We start from the raw sequence: 27,868 nt of genomic DNA on the forward strand, positions 1-27,868 counted from the left end.
TTTTTTCAGGAGTAACTTAGAAGTGACATGCTGAAGAGTGATCTGGGCCCTGTGGCATAACTCTTCACAAGTCTTGTTGTAAATTCATGAGTTGCTTCACAGGTAAAAGTTTTCCATGTCATCCATATTAGTAGCCAATAGCTCCATGATGTTTTTTTCTTATCTCTTTTTTCCTCAGCTCCCTTTTTTAGACAGTGGATACTTCTTCTATCACAATGGCATCGCCAAGGCCAGGAGAAGACGCAGTCTTCAACACAAGCTCCATCTGGAAAAGGATTCCAGGGTGAGTGTTTCACGACTGTGCACCTACCATGTTTTCTTTGTGACACAAACTACTTTTGAATGAAATCAGTGTGACAATAAAATCTGTGGTTATGACTACATTTTTTTTTCCCCATGTTTGCTTCAAGCTTGGTAGTCTGTTGGTCTGCCTTGTGGTGTGAATGGTGGCATTTTCTTTGTGGTCATACTGGACTTTTTCTCAGGGAATGGTGTACACCCCAGATGCTGTCAAACTTCAGTATTCCTTTTAGAGGCTCTTGCTTGCAGTCTGCAAATGTTGTGCTTGGTTTTCAGAAGCATAAGCCCCTCAGACAGGAGGGAAAGGCCCCTCTTGCAGAAGATTGTCACTAGCAAATAATTTTTTCTTTTCTTCGGAGTCCTTACACTAGTATAATACTGGGCTGGAGTGGGGCCAGGTAGCACAAAAAGTGTGCTTGCTACCCAAAGAAGGTAGATAAGCTTGAGGAATGATATCATGACAGCAAATAGATTATTTTGTAATCCTTCAGTAGGATTTAAACTGTCTGCACTGCAGCGAAAAAGGGGGAGAAACAATTTTATTCCAGGCAGAATCCTATTGCCAGATATTATGTGGTATTGGAACACCTATGAAAATGGAAAACTGAGTAGGAAGAAAAGAAAACTAGGTTAAATATGATCATAATTGTTGTTTTGACACCAGAGCACACAAGGTCTGATGAATTCCCAGCTTTATTTTTGTACTTCTGCAGAAATTTCAAGTGGTTCTGGGCCCAGGTCCAACTGGGATGCACATGGCTGGTTGCTTCTGCAGCTGGGAGCCATACGAGTGAGCCACACAGGTTCCAGGTGCTGCTTGTCCCATCCCTTCGTCCTGAGATGCTGAGAGCTGACAACTGGCAGGTTTCTTGGGGCTGCTGCTGGTTTTCCAGTGCTCTAAGGTACCTCTTCCTGGCCCCCTTCTCCAAAGCTGGTACCAGCTGTAGATGAAGGGCTATGAGGAAGAGTCCCATTCAACCTGCCCTGAATTTGCTGGCTTCCCTCGAGCAGGGATCAGAAAGTAAAACACTGAGAAACTGTCTACAATTAGTGGAACTAAGCAAATGTGTTTCATTTCCCTGCACTACCCAATCCTGTTAAAAGCTATTTCGGAAAACGTTTACAAGTGAGTATAGTGCAAAGTAGTAACCCGAGTACAGTCATCATGCAGGTGATTCTGTGCTGGAAATAAATATTTCTGTAAGCCTCTGGAAGTTTTAGGGATATCTGTGATATTTGTATGGATCCTGCAGTTCTCACTGCAGCTTCATATTGCATGGCTGAGCACTCCCATACTAATTCCAGACTGGCTCTTGCATTGGCTCTCTCTAGCCTGTGTCTGCAGTGCTGTTAAGAACAGCTTAAATGAATCTACCTTCTCGTTCAGAGATGTTCCTTTTTGCAGTCATCTGATATTTGTGGTCTCTAGACTTTTTGGCCTCTGTCATGTGCAATGAAATCTCATTTTGCTGTTCATCTCCAGTTCTTCCTGGTGTTGCATACCAATGGTTCAGCTCTCCTTGGCTCCCTCCTTTGATCTCAGGGAATAAAGCCCTGTGTTTAACTAAGAATATCTTCCCTGTGAGGATAAGGATGATTATGGATGTATTTTCACCTCTTAGGTTACACTGGGAGGTGGAAGAGGGGCAGAAGCAACATTTCATTTTCACATGTAACATGACATTTTCTCGTCCAGCCCTCCTACTTTCTCTGCCCTATTGGATAGGTCTTGAGCTGTAACGAGACCATATAGGTCTGTTGCTTTTTGTGATACAGTTTGAGAGCAATTAAAACCATTACTCTAATTCCCCTTTTTCCTTTACGTGGAGTTCGGAGAAGTCATTAAAATTCCTGTCATATTTGCCTACAAGTGGAAACATGAGTTGTGTTGACAGTACTTAATTTCAGACTCCAAAAATAATTTCTAAATTTAATGGCAGCTTTCTAGACCATTTACATTCAATTTTACTTAGCAACAAATGTCAGCACTGTCATGGTTAATATGTTAACACATGAAGCCAAGAATAAAATGTTCCTGTTGTTGGGCTAGCCAGGAAGCAAACTTCCACCACAGGGCCTCACCAACCTCTTGGGAACCATTATGGTAAATGCTGTAGTTGCTTAGCTCTGCCCAAATGTTGTGAGAAAAAGGGCTGCAGTTATTCTGTATACTTTTCACTTCTAAGGAGATTACAATTCCTAGCTAATTTTAATTATTAGTTGGAAAACAGCACAGATGTTCACTCAATTAATTAATGTTCTTTAATCAAGTAAGTCCCTTGAGGAACCATGTCAGTTTTTCAGGAGTCCGGGGAGATAGATGTCAGAGTAATATGCAAACAGGTTACTGCATCCTTCCCATGCTCTGCATCTCCTTTAAAATGCTCAAAAAATCTTGGTTGTGTAAAATTCACTGTATGTTTCTACAGAAAGAGTTTGGAGATAAGCTAAACATATACACCAGTTGTGTGATAAACATCATCGCTGTCAAGGGAGTGGGAATGGAGCGTTATTAAGATGCTTTCCTGGAGATCCAGCAAGAACTGAATCTTTGTTTTGAAGAACAGCCTCAAATATGATGGGTTTGACATTATTTAATACATTAGTGTCGCTGAAGCCTGAAGCAGCACTGGCAGGCGGTGAAGGCATATGTAATAGTGTCACATAGTGTGTTGTGCTGTCAAACTCTGCAAGAAAAAAATGCAGGTGCACGAAGCACCGTGGCTTTTGCTGTCAGTAGAGCCCTCTCAGGGAGCCTCTCTGTCAGGGTGGCAGATGCCACAGTGAATTGAACTGCTTCCAGTGGAGACTGTTCAGTTATTTCAATGACATTCTCTAGGTACAGGGAACCTTCCAGGAGAGGTTTGCTCAGAAACCACTCTTCTGTGGCAGTTGCAGATTTCCATGATTTCCAGATGCACTTGTGTTTTGTTATTTTACTGTATGTGCTTTTGAAGTCACTTAACATTTTCACATGTTAAAGCTGGAATATTTAATGAGCTAAGATACAGTAGCAAGATACCCAGCACTCTCCATGTGAAACTGCATTTTCATCTGCCTTTATTTGTTAATTGCTTCAGCTGAAATTTCTCAGACCAAAAGGTCAACCGTTCGCCTTGGTTTGCCTTGGGAAACTCAACTTCAGTAGCTGCTGTGCTTTGCCCTGGAGCTGCAGGCAGGGGGTCAGTCCATGCCATGACCCATGGGTGCAGCTGCTGGGAGGAGGAAACAGGAAGGTGACAGCAGGGAGCAAGGGACCTGGAGTGAGATAAAGCCAATGAGGAGTCTGAATAGGCTGGGACTGGACGTCAGCACAAAAGTGAGGAGGGAAAAGTGGGACAGGCTGGAACAAGAGCCCAGAGTCAGAAAAAACATTGAGTGATTTGGGCATGGAGCCAACCCAGGAGCCGAGGAGGTCATGAAGAAGCACAGGGGTAGATTGGGATCTGGAAGCAAGGTGTCCACACTGATGTCAAAGTTTCCTGCCTCCCAAGTGCAGCTCACAACACAACCTCAGAGTGAGGTGACCTTTTCCAAGGGAGACTTCCCTGTGAGCAAGGGGAAATACAAGTTCTGTAAGAGCAAACTTTGTTTTCCATTAAGCAGTGGTGTGTTTCATCAGCGTGGCTGCTCTGGAAAGGTCAATCAGAAATACGGAAATACTCAATACTCTCTTGTTTGTTAAGTTTCCTGTCTCTGAAAGTGCAGGAGAGGCAAGATGGGAAGTTGAGACCTTGCCTGCACCACCATAACTAAAAGAAAAACATGGGATTGGCTTCATTTTGATTTTTCAAAACTGACTTAGATTCTGGCTTCCTACAGAGAGACTCAGCTGTGTTACTAATAACTGTTTTGAACAGTGGCCACATAAGCAAAGGGAAAGAAAAAATGCACGGTCATTATGTTACTTTTCAGAGCAATATTTTTGTGTTTTTGCTGTTGTTGGGTATTTGCTGTTAGTAAATAGTCTTGCATTGAAGGAGCAAGAGTTGAAACACAGCTTGTTCTCTCAAAGATTATTTTGCTTTCTTTCAAGTTTTAGATAAAACCATTTTCCTCCCACACAGTCTCTCCTGTCAGACAGCTGCCAAGATTAATCCCACTCAAGAAAGAGGCTTTAATATACGGAGAAGAGCTGAGTCCCATTACTGATATCTGTATGCAAGTGCCTCTGTGTTGGTGTTGGGGGAATCAATATATATGTGCAGAAGGGGGAAGGTAAAATGAAAATATTCCAGTGAGAGTGAGTGAGTTTGGCAATTCAGCTGATGACTTCTTTGGAAATAAAGATCCCAGTGATGTTTATTATGGGACTAGAAAGGAAGACTTGGCTGATACCTGTGCTGGTCCAGGAGTTTGGGGAGGGCAGATGTGTAGCTTCTTCAAGGTGTGGTCTTGAGGTGCCCATGGTTAACACTACTCCCAAACTGCTTCTGTCAAGGGACAGGGGAAGAAAAGGGGGCTGTAAACAGAGAATATCTAAGGGGATAAACATTGTATAAAGTGAATGTAATGCTCTAGACTTGCTACAAAGTCTCAGATCTTAGGGGAAGGCTTCAGGTCCCCCAGCCAGTTCTCTACCATCCTGGGAGGTATGGATGTGTGTGTTAGGCTAGAGACAGGAGAAAATCACAGAAGAAAAAGCTCTTCATATTTTCATCTCTTTTATGTCAATTCATGACACAGATGGTAGTGGTAACAGACTTCCTAGTGAAGCCCATTTAGTTTTGCACTCATATACAGTATCATGGGGCTGGCACGCCGGTAGGATTATGCCCAGGAGAAGTTTGGAGCTGCCATCGATTTATGAGACTATAGGGCAGCATTACGCGAGTATCGGTGTTATCCTTTTGGAAGGAAACGGAACATTAAGTAATAAAAGCTTAGCTTAAGTACCTGTAATAAATATTGAACAGCCAAGGAAAACTCATTAGAGGAAATGTCTTCTTTCCAATGCTGAAAAACCCCCATCTGCCCTCAAACCTACACACTGCTGATTGAAGCTGCGTTGCCAGCCTGTTCACCAAGGAAGAACTGAAGACATTTTTGTAGTCAGTCATCCTGATAAAATCGTGCAGAATACAGGCAGTGTCTCCCATGAATGAATTTGTTTCTGGCATAAGTTGTCTTTTGCTTTATCCAGTGTATTTGAGGAACGGGTTCCAAGAGTCTATTCCAGTTCACAGAGGGAGTCTTCTTCTTATATTAATAACTTTCTGAGGTTTATATCATCTTGAACAAAGGTCTTGTATTTCTAATTCATAATGAAGCCACTTGGCAAGCATTATAAGAAAAAAATAAGTTTTCTTGAGGAAGCTGTAGTTAGCTCTCTGTATTAGATCATCTGATAATTGGTCTGGTGTATGTCTTATTACTGAGAGAATTAAACACTTAAATGAAGCATTCTGCTTTTATGATATTTAGACCGTTTGCAGGTGCTGGTTATTTAAACATAGAGGTTCATGAGTGGGGTTATCTGAGTAGATGGAAAGGAAGAAGAAGCAGAGAATACAGCACAGTGTTTAAAGAAAAGTCAGGTGCAGTTAGAGTCAGTTCATGGGAAGGTGGAATTCAGCCTGCACTTCAGCCACGGAGAGGGAAAGGGTCAAACACCCAGGAGGATGAAGGTAAGTGACTGTAGGAAATATGCTACATGTGTTACATGATCTTTGTCATTCCAAACAAGAAATCAGTAGGGCTACAAAAAGGAGATTTAGGTGTCTGGTAAGTGAGGAAAAAAAATTTTCCCACTACTTTGCTCCTCTTGCACTGCTGACAGAAGTAAGGGAGTGTTCTGTGCCTCTGGAGTACAGAGGATAAAACTAGTCTTTAGGCCATGATGTTGTATTTGTGCTGATGTCAAAAGAAAGCAGCTGGAAATTCAATGAAGTAGCAAGTTTGGTTCAGAACTCTACTATACACATAACCTGGCCATTGTCACTGCAAATAATGATTGCTAAATTCCTTGTCATTGTTTTTTAAAAACTGAATCTGAAGGAGTCCCATTTCTTGGTTGTCCCTGGTCTTTGTAGACTCTATACCAGCCCAACAAGGGTTGATGGAGATTACCTGCTCACGAGAAAGCCCTGTCCAGCTACGTTCTGTGTAGTTGACCAGCAGTGCCTCCAACTGTAAAGCACTTAGCTACTCTTTAATTAAGATATCACAATTATTGCATAGGAGTCAGTGTCTATAACAAGACTTAAAAGAATGTTCTTTGATGTAAAAAATAATGAGGTCTAGAGTCACTCAGATACTTAAGCTGTCATTTAGGTTGACTCAGAATTCCCCTTCACTGTAGAATATGTTAAACATGTTGAAGAATTTCCCGGTTTCTGAGTGAGAATTCCTGATATTGTGTGGCATTGACGGCTCTTCTTTGGACTGTGTACATATATGGTATTTGTGATGTGCAATATGGTTCTAAAGTAAAATATCACAACGCTCTCGAGTATGGAATATTAAATATTTCAAACAATTTGCTACTGGAGCAAATGCAGTTATATCCAGCATGATGTAAAAGCTAAGCTGAATTGTTCTATTATTTCTATTTGTAACTAGAAAGACAGCTAAAAGGAGAAAAAACCCAATCCATCAACATCAGCATGAAAGAATGCTGGAAATCTTTTATGGCTGTATTATGAGAGAAAGCACCATTAGCTGCACATAATAAAATAACAGACTATCAGAATGACATCAAACTCAAACATACATGTGTCTTTTATGGAAATAGTGTATAACCGAAATTACAGGGTAAGCGAAAACTATTTCTGTTAGCAAAAATATAAATGAATGTACTGCAAGATAATAGACTGATAAGTGAAGAAAATGCTGTGCAGATTCACATAGAATTTTCCAAAAATAAAAGTACTGGGGCACTGCAGTCCTGGTGCCACTGGGGGCTGTGGAGACCACATGCTCTGTGGGTTTGAAACAAGGTTAGACAGTGATCATCACTGTCTCGGGTGTGGCTGATACCTCCCTAGGGCCCTGGGATGGCTCAGAGGACCACTTGAAGATGCTTCCAGTCACATTTTCATATTGATGAACATAATACTTGGGGTAAAGTGGAATAAGGTAATAAAATGAGCTTTAGCCCTCAGAAATACTTGTAACCACACAGAAGTTCAGTGATCTTACAAAAATCTGTTGAGGCAGCTGACAGCCCTCACTCTGCTGCCTGTAGATTGCTGAATTGGCATCGGTTAAGTTTCTGCTTTCCTGTTGATGTCTGTTCTCTTGACTGCAGCATCACTCCCCAGTCTCCCTGCTGCTTTTTCCTGTCTCCCTCTTGTTTCCTGCCTGATGAATAGAGTCTCTGTTCTGTGGAGCAGGCCTTGCCTTTGTTATTAGTCTGTGCAATTTCCAGCCTTGACTCGTCAGTGGGGTCTGTTTAGTATTATAATACAAGCAGTGGCAGTGGTGAGAATATAGAGTTGAAGGGGTTTTGTTAGTAGGGTGGACAGTATGAGCCAGTGATTTTGGATTAACATGGAACCTAGCGTGCTGCACAAGTTTACTTTGATTTGGGACACATTTGGCTTGGCTTTGAATAAGAAATGCAGTGCCCTGATGTGCTGAGCTAACAGTCACTGAAGGTTATATCTCAACATTCACTGGATTCAGGAATCCACAGATACATCATGCCTTTCTCCCTTGGGAGGCTCACACCAGCTGAAGCCTGGTGAGATGAAGGAAAGCCTTCTCTGGGCTGTCATACCAGCATCTCCTAGCCCTGTCTGGTGACCATTTCCCTTCCTCTTGCCAGGGTTCAGTTCAGGTCAGCTGGGGTTGACTTAGAAGAGTCAGTCGTGACCTGGGAGCACTTGTTGCTTGATGATGGCAAAACATGTGGGGGTTCAAAAGTGCTTTCCCTTCCCAAGTCACTTACAGTAGAGCTATGACAGAATCCAGACTGCATTGTGTAAGCCTGTCTTTAACTTCACTTTTTCTTTAGCAAGCGTGTGTATCCAGCTATACTTTCTTGTTGTCAGTACAAGTTGCATGCCAGAAACTTCCTCAGAAGACATCTTGGAGTATATTTGCTTTTGGCAAATCTCTAAGACTAACAGAAAATTTGGATACTAGAAAACTGAGTTAAACCCTTTTGAAAATCTGTAAATATATTGGTTGACATATACTTTGGGAAGAATATAGAATTAGTTAAAACATTGTACCCGATAGTATACAATGCCCAAATATTTTAGACTGTAACGTGGTAGATTTTCAATGAAACAAAATAGAATTATAACAGTTTATTTCTATTCTTTCTTGACTTCAGAAAATAGTCAGTTAAAACTGTGACTGTTTCTTGTGTATACAGTTATATGACCAGAACCATTTACTGCATATGACACTGGCTATAAATAAAAGGCAGTGCAACCAAGGGTGTAGATTTAAATCAATAACAGAAGACTAGAACATTGTTTGATGTGGTTTTCTGGGGTACCTGAGCATGCTGTGCCAGGACTTGTATCACAGGGCTATGACATTAAAAAAACCATCATCTTTCTGCTAAGATTCAAGCTAAAAGAATCAATAGAGTAACATATGCTACTGTATCACACAACGAATGTACTATGTAGTGCATCCACTTGTGCCACTTAACATACTTTACTATTTTTTAAAGTTTGAGTGTTTTCTTTGTGTCCAGCATTTCAGTCCATTGGTTTATTGCAATCTGTTCCAAGACACTGTTGCTATGAGCATTCTGTGTTTCCACATCTTCCAAGTATGTCTGCAATATCTTAAGTATAATATTAGGTTTTTTTCTGGACACCAACTCAACAGCCCAGAAGCCAACAAGGAGTTACAAATACATCTGTGAAATTATTGCTTGTGTGCATGATGTTCTATGAATACAAAAAGGGGTTTACAAAGGTCAGAGGAAGTTGATTGCGGTATTGGGAGATACAATGGAAATGAATTAAAGGTTTAGATTTAAATTGTTTCTGAATAGTTTTCTGCAGTAATTATTCTATGCTGCACTGCAAGATGGCTTTTCAGTAAAATGGGAACCTCTAACAGCTGCAAATAGCCAGTAGCAATTAAAATGCTAATATGTATGTCATGGGTTGGTGAAGTTGAAGAGTGCTTCTTGGCTTTGTAAACGTTTTGAGGAGGAAAACGGGACAGGGCAGAATCAAACATTGTGGAAAGACTAAGAAATGCTTCAACATCTCCATGGCATGTATTTGCTGTATAGTATCAGTTCCATGTTATTATAAATAGACTCTGGCCAATATTAAATTTTTGCTTATATGAACTGATGGCTGAGTGGCCATATATCTGTGAAGATAAGGCTTCATATTTTGTATTGATAGCCATCATCTGTCTGAGGGCTGAAAAGAAATATGCCCTGTTATGCATACAAATTTAATATTTCATAAATAGTCTTATCTCCGTTCATTTTATCTTTATTGATTCTGAGCATTATTCTTTCACACACCGTAAGGGATCCAGGATCCAGGAGCCTTGCAAATGTGAAGTCTCCACAGAAGAAGCAGAATTGCCAGATCTAACGATTATTTTTGTACTCCTGGTCTCACAGCAGTATCACTAAGCTGATTACTGCTGGGCTCTAGGTTATGTAACACTGCAGTGCTATGCTCAACATTAATAGCTGGTTCTCTTCTTCCTCATCAGCTCCACACACACTTTCCTGTTCCTTTTCTTTGGAGACAGTCCAGATACATTGGTTGAATCCTCAGCAAAAAAACTGTAAAAACAAAACAAGCCACTGGGTGAGGAGGTGCCCTGTGTTATGTCTTGGAGTCTGAGGTTGAACGTTTTATTACATTTGTTCAACTGTAGCTTGGCTTTGTCATCTGGCAAATATGATAAAGGCAAGGCTGAGCCCATCCTCTGTGTTAGGCTACTGATCTCCCTGGCACTCAATCAGCTTTCCCTTGCAGAGCTTCTGGACCACTGTATCACTTTTGTCCTACTTGTGGTTCCACCAAAGTCAGCACAAAGTCAATCTGGAAGCATTTTCTCAGGGCAAGAAGAAGGAGCTCAAGGAGCTGTCAGGGTACAGTTTCCTAAAAAAATGAGATACCTTTTATAAACTTTATAGATATCATTGTAGCTGCATTTTTTCCCAACACTGAACAAGCTGAACTCTTGATATAGTAGCCTGCCTCAGGTATCTTATGGATCTGATACCACAGGGCAACAAGCAGTCTCTGGCAAAGTCTGCACAAAAATGCTGATTCTCTTGGGTCAGGAGATATGGACATAATTGAACAGAATTGCTTTATTTTCTTTTCTCAGCTGTGATGCTCTCCTGGGAAAGTGTTCATTGGAGTCTGTTCTATTTTTTTTTAGAACACAACCTTTCCATGGAATAATTCCCTTGTTTGCTATAGGAAGAGGATTTCTGTTTGGACTATTCATTTTCTGAAAAGAGGAAGGGAAATCTCCAAGTTAAACTTTTATTTCCTTGTCTGCATATCTAACCGTATTCATGCCTCAGATCTCAAGGGTCCTTCCCCAGCTTTTGCAGGGCATGCTATAAGAAAAGCCTATGAAAAATCCTTCCATCAGAAAATCAACTTAAAATTCTTTTCCTAGAGAAAATATTTTTAAGACATCAACTAATTTCATTACTGATAGTGTAATCACAAGGTAACAGAGACAGAATCCACATTTTCATATTTGAAATATCAGGGCAAAAGTATTTTATTGCATCAAATTATTTTATTTAGCAAATTAATTTTGCTTAAGCATTTCTAGTTGGATCCTATGTATTTATGTTTATCCTATGTTTATTTCATGACTATTTTTGACTGTTTTCTTCAGTATGTTTCTTTTCAAATGAACATCCTATTTCCAGACATCCATAGGTCTGGCTCCAGTTTCCACAATACGAAAAACATGTTTTGTGCAAGGAAAAATAGCTAATGGGAGACAACCTCTGAAGCAAGCATCTGATTATGATCTGAGGGCTAGAGGAGCTCTCCTATGAGGACACACTGAGAGAGTTGGGGCTGTTCAGTCTGGAGAGGAGAAGGCTCCAGGGGGACCTTTTTGTGGCCTTCCAGTATCTTGAGGGGGCCTACAAGATAGCTGGGGAGGGACTTTTTAGGATACCAGGTAGTGACAGGACTAGGGGGAATGGGGCAAAGCTGGAAGTGGGCAGATTCAGGCTGGATGTGAGGAAGAAGTTCTTCCCCATGAGAGTGGTGAGACCCTGGAAGGGGTTGCCCAGGGAGGTGGTTGAGGCCCCATCCCTGGGGGTCTTTAAGGCCAGGCTGGATGAGGCTCTGGGCAGCCTGATCTAGTGGGAGGTGTCCCTGCTCATGGCAGAGGGGTTGGAACTGGGTGATCCTTGTGGTCCCTTCCAACCCTGACAGATTCTGATCTGTTTTAGCAGAGGACTTAGTAGTGTTGGCTTAACAGTTGAACTTGATGATCTTAAAGGTCTCTTCCAACCGTAAGAATTCTATGATTATCAGCCTTCTCCTACTCATACAAATGGTCAAATCGCTGCTCACTTCACTGCTCCTCTTAGATGAATCTGAATGGCTATGAACAAACTTAAAGGCAGCAGAGCCACTGTGAGTGCTGGAGCTTCTCACATCTGCAAACCCTCACTCTCTGGTGCCAGCTGACTCTAACAAACCTCTACTAGGCCTTTGGTCCATAGCCGTTTTGAAAAACTGGAGGAAAGGAACTCAGCACAAGAAGGTAACTTCTTGTTCTAATTAACTGCACAACGACTATTTGCTGAACATCAGAAGCCAAGTGATGCCCTCTGACGGAGGAAGCATTTTTCACTCATAGGCTGTAATTCACTGAAACAAAAAATCCCACGTAGTTAACTTCAGACATACAGAAGATGAGGTATGAATAACTTGGGGTTTTTTAACTCCAGGAATCTAGTTGGAGAAAATCCTGGAAAAGGGGATATAAATGATTTGGCTTGATTAGTTGTCTCTAAGGAAGAAAACTTCTCACAGTGAGCAACTTGCTATAGAAAAAAAAAAAAGGGCTTTGTTTCATTTCAGAGTTTAATTATGAAATGTTTTCTTTTTCATGTGTCAGTGAGGTTTGGAAGAAAGTTCGAGTGTATGAAAAATTCAAATTCCAGATAGAGATTGGAAGGTATGAAAAAGGACATTGTTTATAGGACCATGACTCAAACTGACGTCTGTTGGTGTCCTGCCATTCTCTGGAATACTGAACATTTTTGCATAAAGAATGGAGGTATTTTTTTAAAGATAGCTGTTTACCTGAGAATGTTGTTTGTCAGAAAAAGCTACCCATCGTAGTCTTCTTATTAGCACTGTACTTGAGAAGTGTGTACAAGGTGAATTACCTACCTGACTTGCAAACAATGAATAATTCAGTGTAAGCCAGAAAGTCGAATAAATCATCCCATATATTTTCTGTCTGTCTACAAAACAGATGACAAGCAAGAAGGGGACTGCTGTAGTGATTTAATACTTGCAGATCTCCCAGTGGAATGATTGGGCTGTCCATCTGAAATAATTTGTGGTCTTTTACAGTATGTAATGAAATAATCTTTAACTACAGGTTTCAAAGCATGTTCAAATATTGATTATGCCTGTTTCACAAATGCTGGAAACAGAGGGGGCTTTAAATTTTCCAAAAGGTCATACAGCAGAGCAGAACAAAAGTAGGGGTAGGTTCCAGATGCCCAGTCTACTATTCAGGAAGAAAAAAACAGAGGTTGGATTACAGCCATTTGTGGTCTTTACAGCACCTGGGCAATAAGAAAACTGAGATGAGAACAGTGGGGAAAAAATAAAAAGGAAGAGATTAGCACAGATCCTCTGAAGCCCAAAAGATTTAGACAAAGGACAGTAACCTTAAACTGTAATTACTGTTGTCATTTAGTGTTTCCACATGCATGATCTGGAGGCTCAGGGGAAATTACTGTGCTAGAGGCTATCTAAGCATAAAATAATAACAGATTTGTTTGGAGGCATTTGTCCCTGGGTATAATCCAGGACTAGCAGTCCTGCCTGTGCTCCTGTCCATGTTTCCCCATGGCTCATTCCAGCTTTTACCAGGATGGCACTTCCTTGTCCTGGGTGACAGCAGCAGCAGATGGAGAAAAACCCATTTACCTCTCTAGTGCTAATGGAGATTTGAGTGAGAGGTCTTTGTGCTCAGGAGACTGTAACCTAAGTAGCATTTTTTTTTTCATTTGCTCTTTCATTCCTTGCTGTCCTATAAGGAACTCAATTTTTGCATAAACTGTACAGTAGTTATTTGACTGAATGTGCTGCAGTTGTTAGATTTTAATTATGTAGGTGCAGTGTTTCCCAGAAAGTAAAAACCAACACCAATGCTTTTGCATTTTCAGATGGAAAGCAGCAGTCAGGTAATCTTGTGCCTTTCTGCTACATTAGACCTACTTTAGATTATGCTACTGCCCCCAAATGTGTGTTGATGAGCTGGGGAAAGTACAGTTTGTCAGACATATCAGTGATTTCTTAGCAGCTAGGGTTGTGTAGGTGTTTCATGGAGTTTTTTTAATAGTATCTGCTCATGGGCATTGGAACTCTCTTGGGCCTCTGCAGATTGGAAGCTGACATTTAACACTTTGCAGTTCTCCTGCCCCAACTGCCAGGAACATGAGTAGAATACCAGGAAAAGGCATCTTCTCAGCCCTGATCCCAAACTGTGACACTGCCTCCTGGCTCTCTTCTTTGAGTACATTAGCCTCAGATGGAGTTGTGGAATGAAATGATAAATGGGTTTTGGCCCCTTTATGAGGTGATTTGAAATCCCTTTAATATGTTTTGCCAGATTGAAATAGCAGTTATCTACCCACCCTGACCAGAGGAACTAGTGACTTTGATGAAAGGCATGATGAATTATTTCCTTGAGATTTATGTGGGTTTTTGTCAAGTCCTGAGTTAAACTGAGAGACGGGACAGGTGAGGGGGAAATAGTAGAGAGCTTTTCTCTGTTCTGCCTTTGTTTTTTGTTGTGGAGGTTGACAACAAGAAAGGGTTTTTTCTTTTCAGCCTTATTTTCTATAAGGAGTTCAGATAGATAGGTTTTTACTGGACAACACATTAGCTTTCCAGGACTGTTTTCATAACAGAGGAAGTTTCCCACTCAAGAAAAAACAAAGTAATCATCTGCCTTCTTCATCTCTGACCAAACCATGACCTCAGTTACATTCTCGTATAAGGTATGAGGAGCTTGTGCTTGCTTTCTTTCTAAACATTTCCTGCTTTGTGAGTTATGATAAAGGGAATAATTCACTGGATGATTTTCATCACCTGTAGGCACCTGTGAAGGAAGAGTGTAGCTGGTTTCAATGGGAGGGGGAGCATGTGGAAGGAACACATGCCTCAGGTGGGGGTCATACTGGGATTTTTACAGTACTTTTGTGCCAGGTGCTTGTCCTGACTCCTCCACCAGCTCCAAGACGGAAATGCTGGAGTGGAGCTATCTGTGAGCCACCACTAATGAGGTGCACGAGCAGAGCACCTATGCTAGGAGATCTCATCATGTCCATGTGCTGCTTGAAGAGCCTGAATGTAACCTGTTCATGAGGCTCTGCATGCTGCTCCTGCTTTGTAGTATGCACCTCCTCTGGACACCCCTGCTTACTCATTCCCCTCAGTATCTCAGTGGCTTTTCCTCACCAGTGGGCTGCGTATTCTGGGTCGGTTACTTCTTTGGAAACAGACATTTTCCTCTGAAGCAAAGAATAATGATTTGTCCTCATAAGTTCAGCTCAGCAAGTTTGAACTTGAGTTCAACCAGAGGGAGGCTTTTAACAGTTTTTCTCCTCACAGGAATGGTGTTAAACACAAGAGATAGACGTTTCTCTAATTTGCAGGAGTGAAAATCTGAAGCAGTTTTGCTGAAAAGAATGGAGTAAGTCTTGGGCAGAAGGAGGTTTGGGTCTTTCCACTTTTGGAGAATTGAATCTCAGCCAAGAAGCTGATACAAAATATATGCTGTTGTTCCAATGTGGTGCTTTTACCTGATGTTTTTCTCAGTGGTGTTCCTGAGTTTAGGTACTCCTAGCTCCTCTGTCCTCCTGTTTGCTCCTGTGACACCATTCCCACCTCTTTTGTTGTGAGGATAGCTGCTGTTGGGATAGGAAATATGATTGGATTGAAGAAAATTGTTTCTGCTCTATAGCATTTCCCTGATCTCATTTGCACTACAGTCCAGAGTGGCATGTGCTGAGGTGAAACAAGAGGGAATAACTTAACTGAGTTGGCCCTTTCTGAAAGGGAAGTGAGGAAAGATGAGGGGCCCTACCCAGAAGAGAGAAGGGTAATTTTCGGTCCTTTTCAGTGACCTCAGTTTTTTGGTGTGTGTGTTTGTTTTTTTGTTCAGGTCTCTCCAATTTGCCAGATGACTGTTGTTGCCCTCAGTCTCATAAAATGACATCTTGAGCCAAGCCTTTGGCAGTTTCACCCCTTACATAATTCCATTGTATCTTTGGCAGTGCTTTGTTGTTCGTCATTCTCCTTTGGTGATGGTCATTCACAGGGACAGCTCACCTCTTAAAGGAAAGGCCCAGGACAAAGGACGTCACCTCTGGCGTCACTGTGTTGTCAACAGCTTGCCAAGCCCACGGACTTGTCATTCAGCACTGGATGTTCTATGCTCCTTCAGACTGCTGTGGCCCAACACACGTGGCACTTTAAATCCCAATCTTGCTATCCGATCCAACTGCTATAAAACAAATTCTTCTGCTGTTTATTTCCCCAGAATCTCCCTTTTGTTACTCTGTGAAGTACAGGTTGTCTCAAGCCACTTTTTCAGTGCTTGTCACAACACAGGTTAATGCTGGCTTTTTGGAAATAGGAAGAGCCCCTAAATGTGCCTGCAGCAGGCACTGCTAGTATTAACTAGGGATTCATCACTTTTCATATCAAAGAAATGTAATTTCATGAGAGGAGCTTTTTTGTTAAATTTCTATTCTGTGGAAACCGTAACATGAATTTGGTCTCAAAGTTTGGACACAAAGAGCCATTTCCAAAGAATTTGCATGCATCATTTTTGATTGCCTGCTGTGTGAAGCTTGAGCAAATGATTTTCTTCTTTGATTTGCTAAACATTTGTCTCAATGGAAATAAACTATCAAGAGCAAGAAGTATATAATGAGGATAGCAGTTTGCAGGAGTGTATGGAAATCTTCAGTGATAAGCAAAAACATATTTAGGGTTTAGTCTTTCTCAGTCCTTTGGGTTACAGCCTCCTTTCAAGGAGTGTGAATAGAGAGGTCCCTATTAATATTAACACAAGTTACGTATGTGCACTGGGAGGAAAATATACCCCAAAGTCTAATTATTTTATGCTAATAACTGAACTGAAAAGATACTTCCTCATTTCTGGCCAAAAAAAAGCAGCAGCAGTTCAAAGAATTTGCAGTAGGATGATCCTTTCATCACTTCATTTAAACCAGCCTGTGCTCTGACCCAGTGGGGACAAGGGATAATTCTGGCACCAAAATCCCTGCTAGTGCTCATGCAACTCAAATTAATAATGAGTTTTGTAGTCTTTGGGGGCTACTTTTCCTTTGCTTTAGGCAGTGGATAAATAGAAGGGGCTTGTGACCAATCTGAACCAATTGGATATCCTGGTCCCTTGAAATCAAGGCAGAAACTCCTTTGTTTCTAAGATTTTAAAATAATTTTAATTGTGCAGATGTGCTTTGGAAAGAGGCTTGGCCAGCAGCCAGTAGGACAGGCTGCTGGAGAACATGGGCAGGGATGTAAAAAGCCTCTTTGCTAAGGGGGTTGTTGAGAAAAGGCATAAAGAGTATTCAGACCACACTTCTGTGCTTTATGCTGCCCTGTCTCCGTGACAAGCTAAGGAGAGTTTCAGCTGGGATAATTCTGAGCGTATTAATACTTGTCATGTTTCACAAGTCTTTCCTTCCCTGTTAATTCTCTGTATGCTCTGTTAGGCTGGGGCCAGCTCTGTGCCCCAGCATGGCTTCCCCTCCCTGCCTTGTTGGCCCCACCACTGCTCTCTGTTAGGTGTCCTGCCTACAGTCTCACACTAGATGTGATCCCTTTGCCAAATCATGTTCTGGTGACATACCTGTCCAGAACAGAGTAGGCTTTGCCTGGGGGAAGGTAGCTTCATTATGTTGCTCAAGCTGGGCACTAGGCAGGTCATGAGCTCAGGGGCAGGAGGGTGGTTTTCTGCCACGTGAAGGCAGCCAGATTCTGGCATAAGGTGGGAAAAGTGCCCTGATGTAATGTGTCTATGCTGGCTGTGCTTTCCATCACGGTGCTGGGCACCAGTGAACTCTGAACTGCATTTTCTGCAGGCTCCAAGGCAGGAATTGGTGGAGAATGTTTGAAGATTAAAATAAAGGATGCTGATGTACAGCATGTCTTGACAAGGAACAAGTTCAGTCCTTTGAAAGCATCAAATTTCAAACTCATTTGGATAAAGGGCAGAACAATAGGACATTGGCTGTTTCTTTCCTTTCTGCAAACCAATCTCTTATTTCCCAGCTTTTCCTGCGTTTCCTCTTGATACCGATATTGTTGTCTAGAAATGGTTCTGTTTTGATGCTTCCTCTGTGGCAGATGGCCTGTCCCTGGCAGCTCTATGCTGCTAACGCAGTGCTGTACAGCAGTGGTACATAAACCTCTGCTGATTTCATTAATGTGCTTTGTGACGGGGATCCATAAACCTCTGCATCTAGGAGCTGAAGAGGTGCAGTTGCAACCCGTGCAGCATACAGCCCAATCAATAGAAAACATCAGTTGCTTCCTACTGGGCTGGGAAAGGCATGCATGGGAGCAACCTCCCTTGTCTTTTCTGTCCAGTGTATTTATGGTAATAGAATAAAGAAATAGTTGTGCTATAAACAACTCCTCTGCCGTTGGGTGCATGGGCAGAGACGTGGATGTGAGCAGCAGCATAATTGCAATTTTTCCTTTGTCATAAGATTGGCTTCTGTTTTGTGTCTGGCTTCTAGTTATGAAATTTCCTGAGAGAAGACACTGCACAGCCCATGTTATTCCCACGAGGCAGCACTTTAGGAAGATCAGTGGTTTGCAATTCTATATCTCATTTCCACTGAGATAGCAACAGAGCTCTGAAGGCGTTAAAAATGGACAAGAAAGGCTCACTAATATATCTCTACCACTCATGTCAACCTTGAAGTTTAAGTATTACAGGTTTGAAATATTGGAACAAGCTCAGACTTTTTGGCAGTTGCTATATCGTTCTAGGCAAGCAGCTTTGTATAAATAGGCTTTGGTTTTTATTAAAGCTAAATGGCCCTTCTGCAGATGTCATTACCACCTGGCTGGGGAGGTGTTGACAGCCGTGGGCCAGTAATCAGTGCTAGCAGCCTGCCCTTGTGGTGCAGCAGGGACCTGAGTCATGCACTGTATGTAGGACAGCAGCACTGACAGTAGTCTGCCTTCCTTCCCTCCTAGTGCCATGATATAATTTTTTTAGGGTGAAAAATGCCCTTCAGCTGAGATTCTGGTAACAATTTTGTATGAAAACGTTGTACTCCCATTGGATCCAGCGTAGCCCATCTGCTCAGAAGGGCCATAAATGGCAGAGGAAGCTGAAATAAACTTTTAATCTAAGCCACTCTGCATGAGGGGAGCCCCAGACAGCTCCCACTGATGCTACTGAGACTGTCACTGGGCTTGGGAGTCAGCTATATAAAAAACCTTAGGTTTTTGGTTTAGTGTCTAGAAAAGGAGTACACCTAGAAAGGCAAATAAGTCACATAAAGGACAGGTCAATATGCAGCTCTTCAATGAGTGTGACATTATGGTGTATTTACTGTTAGCATGGGAAGGGGATAAGCCATGCCAAGTGAGAGAAAACCTCTATTATATCTTTCCAAGCAGATGTTTCAAGGTGAATCAGTTAAAATTTGAATGGGAAGGCAGCTGTGGAGAATGAAGTGGAAGTATGACAAGTTATAAGCACAGGTCAGGAGCCAGGTTTTAAGTGTAGAATCAGTTTGGAGACCAATGGCTCTATTTTCAGCACGTGCTGCAGACTTTAAGGTCTCATCCTCTGCTGACTCAGTTTCCCTAAGTGATGACACTTAGCTACACAGGCATATTGCAAGGCACTTCCAGTCTGTCCCCATGGACTACACCTAAATTTAGAATCTGTGGAGCAAATTAGCATGTTTGGAGAGGAAATACATGAAGTTAGAGATACAGCTGTTAAAAATGATGCTTTATGACTTGACATGTATATGGGCTTTAGCACAGATATTCCTACATTTACAAGAAGGCTCTTCTGTGTCAGGGTGAGTCAGAGGTACTCTTCAACAAAAAATAACTTTACCTGTCAGGTGAGTCTCCCCATACAAACCAAATTCAACAAGATTTTTCTCCAAGTGATATTTTCTCACAGTCCCCACTTAGCTGGAAACTTGCTTCATTAAATAAATTAGCTAAAAATCAACAGAGTTAGAGGAATCTTTAGGCTGTGAAGCCTCCTGTTCTCTTGGGATCTGTCAGATACTCATTGCTTTTGTGGAAGCAGCAACCATGCTAATGGAATCTTTAAAACTGAGTTTATGTAAAGGTGGACTTGTAGTACCTCGCTCTTCGTAGGACCAGTGAGCTATTGTGGAGCAGAAGGAAAGTCCTTTGCTGGAAGATTGCCCAGGAATGTAAGAAATAGTTCAAAGTTATAAACAAACAAATGATGACAGAGGGAATTATTAGATCAGAAGATTTGGCATCATGTGAGCACCTCTCTTCTTTGATATAGCCAAAAGCTGGCCTCAGTGTCAAAAGGTTTGCAGCCTTAAAGATGAGCTGGGCCTGACTGACATTTAAACTACAACCCTTTTATACCACAGAGAGACTGCAGATATAACTAACACTTACCTTGGGTATCATCCGAAAGGTTGATGATGGATTTATTACAAATAATAAATGAAAATCACTCCTTGAGAAGACTTCTGCTGTTGAGGAAGAAGAAACAGTAGAGTTGTTGGTTTGTTTTGGGTTTGTTGGTTTGTTTTTTTGTTGGTGTTTCTTTGTTTGTTTTCCCAAGCATGCTTTAAGAAAGGTATATCTGCAGTATTTGGCAGAGCTATGTAAGAGAAGGGAAAACTGTGACCTGTAGCAAAGCAACTAGTTTTGCAACTAAGAGGTCAGGATCTGTAGTCAATAGTGCCCTACGTGCATGGGGCCCAGTTGTCTTTTCTGTCACCAGACATGCTGTTTACACCTGCAGTGAGAGGTGGTTATTCTGATTGATTTGGAGAGGCTGATTCTTTCTGTGGCTCAGTGTAACTGATGAGACAGCAAAGTGCAAAATTTGCCCACAAGCTGCTGATAAAATGTTCCTGTGGTTTGCAGTTTCTCCAGAGCAACTGGAGAGACTAATGCATGCAGTTACAGCCCATCTCCAGGGAGTTTCTTTCTTACAGAGGTCTTTGCTTTTGTAACTGAAATGACTGTCCTGCTGTCTTACAATAAGACATTGTTTGAAATATAAATTACTTGGACTTTTTTGTCATTATATACTATAAAGTGTAATATCAGTTTCTTTGTGTAGAATAAGAAGCATTTTTTCATTCCTTTGGAAACTTCTTAACATTGCAGAAATAATTCTGCTCTCTTGTTGGCTTGCCTAAGCACTGAAAAAAATTGGCAGTAAGAATGGAGTTCTCAGGAGAGGCAGCACCTGTGGTACTGGAGATCCTGATGTGGCCCCCATGCCAAACTGAGCAGAGAGCAGAGGTGTGGAGCAGTTTGCTTGTTCTTGAGGCAGTGCACTGAGTTCAGGATATATGGGGCTTTTTCTCTGTCTGAGTCTTTCCCCTTAGAAAATTCTATCCTAGAGCAAAAAAAACTGTCAAAAAAAGGGCATGATCCTATCAAAACGTCTGTTTTACCAAATTGGCATTTTTGCATTGCAGACCATCCCTACTCAGCATTCATTTTACATCGCAGCCTAAACAGCTCACTTGCATTTCAAAGTAGAAGCTAGAGGAGCACTATTGATTGCTTAGCTGAGCAGGTTGAATATGATCTGCAGCCTCCTCTTACACATTGATTCCTTGTCTCTTTACTCACTGCTTCCTGAATGTCACTGAACTGTGAGAGGCCTGCTAAATGGACAAAAATATTGATTTCTTTTCCTCTTCTTGTATTTTTGAAAGCTCCTTATTTACCAAGCACTGAGCTAATATCAGGAAAACAAAAGGTCACAAAATAAGGCAGAAGCAAGTCAGTTCTTACATGTTTGTTTGTTTTGCTTTGTTTTGTTTTAAATATTAGTTTGTTTGAAACACAGATTCTTTAAGCTCTGTTTCCATCAAGAAAGGTTAATTGCCTGAATGGAACTTTTGTGTTCAGGCTGTTCAGCACTTTACTTTATTATTGTCTGATTCTGAACTTCTGGGGCAGGTTCCTAAACAGTTGTGCCTCTGGTCTTTTTCAGTGACTTTTGCTAAGAAGTCAGTGAGCAGCTCCAATCATGCAGGATTTGCTGTGCAAGATGATTGGTGTCAGTCTTTCATTGGAGTTTAACGGTGTACTTTGGCTCTGTTTTGTTCTACTGGAAGTGTGACACTTGGCAACATCATGTCCAGAGAGAGAAGGGAAAAGAGTTCAAAGAGCACAAGCTGGAGTGAAGTAAAACTGACAAGGCGTCCTAAGAGGGATGACTGGGGACAACTTGAGAGTCCAGAGGCTTTAGTATCTGCTGTGCTGATGGTCTGTTTAAACTTAGAATTGTTTCGGGCTGGTTGGAGAAAGTGGAAAACTAGAACTGGTCAAGAACATCAACCTGAGTTTAATAAGTGAAAAAAAACAGCAGGCCCTTGATAGATATAGACTGTTTTGACTAGTAACAAAACAAAAGAGTAAGATCAAGATAGAGAGATGGCTAAGAAAATGAAAAATGGACATATTTTACAGTGAACATGACTTTTCGTAGAAATTTTCATGTTGTCTATTCTTGTCATTATGAAGTAGCCACTTCAAAAGTTACAAAACAAGAATGATACAAATATTCTGATGGGAAGAGATGTATTTTTACTTTGATGAAATCTTTCAAACTGACAAAAAAATTTCTTCTTCTGTCCCTTGCTTAGAAATGGCAGGGAAAGTTGTGTTGATAAACTTTTAAAGTTTCAAAGGACTTGTGCTTTAGCAGCTGCTACATCTTTGCTGTTCTGGCTGTAACTGTACCTACCAAGGAGTAGCATGATAGCTTGGGGAGTATTGGATGGTCAGTGACACTCACAAGCACGATGACATCTCTGCTCATTCTCTCCAGGCCTTGAAGCAGGCTCAGAAAGTTTGAAATCAAGCAGGTAGATCCAGCTATGTCAAGCCAAAAGGCATCAATTTTCTGCATTGCTGTGGCTGGATGGAGTCTGGCAGCCCCACCACCCCAGGCTATCTGTTCAATAGCAGAAATGAGCTGTCCCCATTGCCAATTTAAAAGTGATTCACTTTTGTTCAGTTCATCTGACTTTAGTTACAGTTCAAGTAGTACAGTTCACTACTTTCTCTGTGCTAGTGAGGAAGTTCAGCATCATTCCTTTTATTTTTTAGTCACACAAAGCTTGGTTGCTTTGGGGCTTCAACAGAAATGTAGAAGAATGTGAGATGGCTGCTCCTCTCTGGCACCTTCAGAACTTACCAGCAAACAGCTGTCAGACAACACAGGTGACGAGTGGGTACTGGTGAAAAGCACCAGTATTTATCTAATAGATCTATCTCTTTTGTGTTATGTGGATGGAGTGGAGAGCAAAATGAAATGTCTTTGTGTTTACTTAGGCAGAAATCAGAGCTGAAAAAGACACTCATGAACCCCTTATGGAGTTTAGGAGCTGAGGGATTGTCATTTGTGGGTAAGACCTCAAAAAGCTGCTGTAGGTGCCTGTTATCCCATCCTCATTACCTTTTAGAGAGTTCGGTGTGCATATCATTCTGGCTCACTTGAACTCTTCTGCTTCCATCTTTTGTTGCCACTGTGTTTCTTTGGATATCAGAAATTAATGATAGCAAGAGTCACGGCAGCTTTCCACTAGCTGAAGATGATTGATTTGGCCTTTGCACATCTGGACACACGGTTTCAAGCTGCCTTGGTGGGAGACTGATCCTTGGTGCCATTCATAACCCCTTAAGTCCAACCACCAGCCTGACTTCTTCAAAAATACAGGCTACCAGTTTCCAACTTCTTACTTCACCTTCAGGAACAGACTGGACCCTGAGGCTTTAGAGAAAAACTGTGCCTACTAGATGTCATCAGTGGGACTGCCTTTTTCCTCTGGAATTTGGCCCAAATTTTCCTCTTCTGAAGTTCTTGATTTTTGGGGTCGTGCGTATTGTTCCACTTCTGTGCACCCGCTGGTATAATTTAGTAAATCTGTCATTTATGCTCAGTATAACAGAGTCATTTAACTGCAGGAGCTCACCAGTACAATTAACCCTGTTCCATCAAAACGAGGAGCTGATTTTCTTGGCATTCACAGGAGCATGGAGCACAGTGAGAGTGCTGTGGTTTGTGGACCTCCCGGAGCAGTACTGCAGTCAATTGATTATTTTGTTAATTTGCTCTGGATCAGTATCCTGCTGGCTTATTATCATCCAAGTGACTTTATGCACCATGCCTAAGTACAAGTATATTAAAAATCAATACTTGAACCTTTTTGCCTTGTAAAGATCTTATCATCCATGGGCTACCTTCTTTGCTACGTGACCTTCATTCTGATTACAACACAGGTAGTAACTTTTACATGATAGAGTCACATGCTAACAAAGTAGATGCTTGGATTTTGCTCTCTACTTGTGTATTTTAACAAAAAAAGAAGTAAGTGAACTAAAAATGGAATAAACAAAAAAAGGCTGTTACTGCTGATAAATAAGCCTTATTTTGAGACAGTAAAATTCAGTCTATTTTAGTAAGAAAGTCTCATTCCTTCACTAGGTTCTGATAAGTATCATGCTTCACAGGCTCAAATCATTTAATGATGCTGTTGGCAGAAGCCTGAATCTTACAAGTGCTGTTTTTCCTGCTTCAGTAAGAGAAACAAGTATTTAAGAGGTGGCATGAGGTTGGATTGTGCAGTGGATTGAGGACTGGATTGTAAACTTGACACAAGTACATGGGATTATGGGTGTTATAAAACCAGATTATTTTCCAATGCTTTTGTACTGTTGCACTTACAGAGGTGTTCTTTCTTGTATTTGTTTTTGAAACTTATTAAGTGTGATGTGATAACTAGTGCATTTACGTTACTGATGTCACAGGGAGGCCAGCTTTTCTTTAAGAAAACCCTAAGATAGAAGCAGAATTGGATCTGGTCCCTCTCCTGATCTAGACTAGATATTGAAAGCACAAGTTCCCAGCTCTGGAAAAACACCATTTTTCTAATGTAGCTACATGTCAAGTAGACAAGGATTCTCCAGAGTGAGTTATCTGCAGCCCTAAATAGGCAGTTCTCCACTCAAATCATTGGATTTGCATCACCCTTTTCCAAGTGTGATTTCTTCTTCTTCTTTCTTTTTTTTTAATTCTAGCATATATGGATATTATCTCATCTTGGGATTGTTGTTTTCTAGATAAATTTTCAGAAGAAAGCAAGTTCTTACCTTGTGCTCAGTAAGATCCTTGTACGTGGCAACTGAACAAGGCAATTTGTAGCTTCTGTAAGTGAGAACCTTTTCTGGATGCAATTGTGCGAGTTACCACCATTTGTGAGCATGAGGAAAACCCCTTTCTTTCTGGAATGAAAAAGAGGCCTCAATCTCTGAGATTGTTGTTACCTCAGTGGATGGTAACATTCTGTATGCATTTTCTCCATGTGAAATGTTCAGAAAACAGCCTACAGTGTGCTTTTAGTTCCAAGAAGGTTATACCTTCTTGCAGGGTATAATTCCTTGTCTCAGGAAATTATAATATAATGTAATAAAATACAATACAAAAAATAAATTATATTTTATTGTGAAGATGGAACAAATCAGACAAATGAGATGATGCTGAAGAGGGAAACCAGCCTGTGCTATTTCTGCAAATTGCTTCCCCACTTCCTCCAGGTTGTCCTAAAGAAAAGCCAGGGCTCTGCAGCATTGCTTTTTAATTAGTAGAAATCCTTTTGTACTCAATTCTAATTCGGTGCCTTAATGCAGCGGGTCCTGCAGAGCCAGCAAGATTGTGTGGGAGCATAAACACAAGAAATCTTTTTCTCTGGCATCCCTCTAAGTGAGGGCTGGCTTCAGTTGGTAATTATTTTCTGTGGTGACAGCTCAGGGTTTGCAGTCTCAAGCAGCAAGGCAGGGCTGCTAAGGGAGGAAGGCATAATGACAGATGATTGCTCTGTTGTCTCCATGGCATCACTGAGCCTTATCTTGGAAGTCTCAAACAGTGTGCTTACACTTTTCTTTACTCTGCACGGATACCTGGCGCCACCAAGTACAACTAATATGGGCCTGACTTAATCACTGTCTTCTTTACAGCCTATATTGTATTGGGTTTTTTTCTTTATTTTCAATCTGCTCTGCTTTTAATGAACCTGCACAAGTAAGGGAAACACGGGTGTAAATGAAAGCACCTGCCCATTCCATATTTTATCATTTGGTACCTTTAGTTAAGGGGTTAGAATTCATAGAAGCAAATTTTCAGAAACATTTCATGCTGTCTTTTCAGGGCATGCTGCCCCATCCCACTCACTATGAATTGATATTAGGTTTTCAGGGTTATAATGAAGCAATATAGCTGTGAGGAAAATAGCTTTTAGCCCTCATCAGTCAGACCCCAATTTCATCTCAGCCTTAGGCACTTCACTGAGCACTGTCTTTTGAGGCTTCTCCTTTAATTAATGGAGACAGAAGGACACCTCCAAGAATGACTCAACTGACCTAAGATCTGATTTAGCCTTTGGATGAATTTCTCCTCTGCTGATTTTGACTGACACTGTATGAGTTACTGCAACACAGAGGTGCAACTGCTGTATACATATCCTTAACCAGAAATGCCTAAGGAAATATAAAAGTGGTTCTGTGAGTTACTAGATTTATTTAATAACCATGTGTTTTTTTTCAGGGACATGCCTAGGGAAGTGTTAGAGGTCTTACTGCCTTCTTGCTGCACCTCAAAGTGTGCTCAGTTTATAGGTTTTAAGCATTCCTCTTTGATTATTTCTATATATATTTAATTAAATGCTGGGACTCTTTGTTCTGTCTTGGTTCCAGGTGTTAGGCTAAAGAGAACAAAAGGCTATGCCAAACTTGACAGTGTTCCTGTAAGGTTCTGGCGATACATAAGCACATGCCACTCCAACCACTCAGTGGTCTCCTTTAGGAGTGCTCATTTACATGGGTACAAATAAGATTATTATGGTCTGACATTTGTAGTTACTGTCTGCCTCCAAAGGTATTTGTGTGTCTAACTTTTCTTATTTTTTACAGTGCTTATTTAAACGTTCTTGTAAATTTGCTGTTCATAAAGAAAAGGATCTCTAAAAAACTACAGCTGCTTGTGTTTCATACCCAGTATTTTCATACCTTGCAGGTTAGCCAGTGTGCTCAGTTTAGTGGGTTTTTTTGCTATTTAGGGTTTTTTGCTAGTGTATTTATGTATCACTTATTGCAAGGATAATCCATGAAAGTGGATTGCTTTACAAGACATGATTTTAAGAACCTCAGGAGTATGATAAGGCATACAACAACAGATACTTTTTTTTTTTATTTTCTCTCAGCAAATCTCTTTGGGAGGAATGTCTATCTAATACTTTGAAAATGCCCTGGAGAAAAATTTGGAAAAGTAAAAGGATGGTTGAGACCTGCATTCCCATTTTATCAAATGTCTGCAGCTTGGAACAATGACATACTGGAAATAAGTTAAATAATATTAGCTCCTAATAACATCTATGTTTTGGATTTGGTGGCAATGAAAAAGAGAATTGTGGCAAGAAGATCCATGATGCCTTGGGTAGAGCCATTTTTCTTACACAGATGGTTGTGTCTCTAAAACATGTTTAAGCTGTAGCTTTCCTCCAGATAGGACACTTCAGGGTGTCTCTCCTCCACATCACCAGGTCCTGGAGCTCTCTGCCTCTTTGCAAATTTTAACTGAAATCAGTCACCTGTCTAGAAGCTGCAAGTGAATGACACAGATTTCATAATCCTTATCTCTCATGAAAACAAGGCTAAAAAAATCTTTGTCTATGTGGTTGAGAAGGTGGAGCTAAAGATGTAAATATTAACCATTTCAGGTCAGGAAAGCTGTGCAGCAGGAAGGCTTCAGCAGAAGGAAGCGAGGCTATAGAGACATTAACGACATCGACATCAACATGAATGATCCTTTATTTACAAAGCAGTGGTACCTGGTAAGTTTGGAAAGAAAATCACAGGAACCATAACTAAATAGTTGGTATTCAAGCCACTCTGTGCAGTTACAATGGTTTGCAACAGTTCTTTCCAAATATGTCACAAGAATTTGGGAATAGATCCAAGGCTCGATCCTGTTTTTAACTGTACCTCTTCTATGGTGGGAAGACCTAGCACATTTCCAGAGCTAAATTTCATTTCAGTCAACAGAAAGATCATTAGAAGGCTTGAAAAAGAACTGTATTGGTGTCCTGTGGGCATTC

General features: G+C 41.1%; 1 protein-coding gene across 1 annotated transcript in view; it reads left to right on the forward strand.

Annotated features, from left to right (window-relative positions):
* Positions 1-178: 178 nt before the first annotated feature.
* PCSK2 (proprotein convertase subtilisin/kexin type 2) overlaps positions 179-27,868 on the forward strand; it is a gene marked incomplete at its 5' end in the record, with an annotated part of 80,377 nt that continues 52,687 nt past the window's right edge. Inside the window, 2 exons of the mRNA XM_008948510.1 lie at positions 179-283; positions 27,491-27,604. Of these exons, the coding sequence (XP_008946758.1) occupies positions 179-283; positions 27,491-27,604 (219 nt within the window). The remainder of the gene's footprint in view (positions 284-27,490; positions 27,605-27,868) is intronic.

The sequence above is a fragment of the Merops nubicus genome, unplaced genomic scaffold (genome assembly GCF_000691845.1).
Source record: "Merops nubicus isolate BGI_N331 unplaced genomic scaffold, ASM69184v1 scaffold2741, whole genome shotgun sequence".
Lineage (NCBI taxonomy): Eukaryota > Metazoa > Chordata > Aves > Coraciiformes > Meropidae > Merops > Merops nubicus.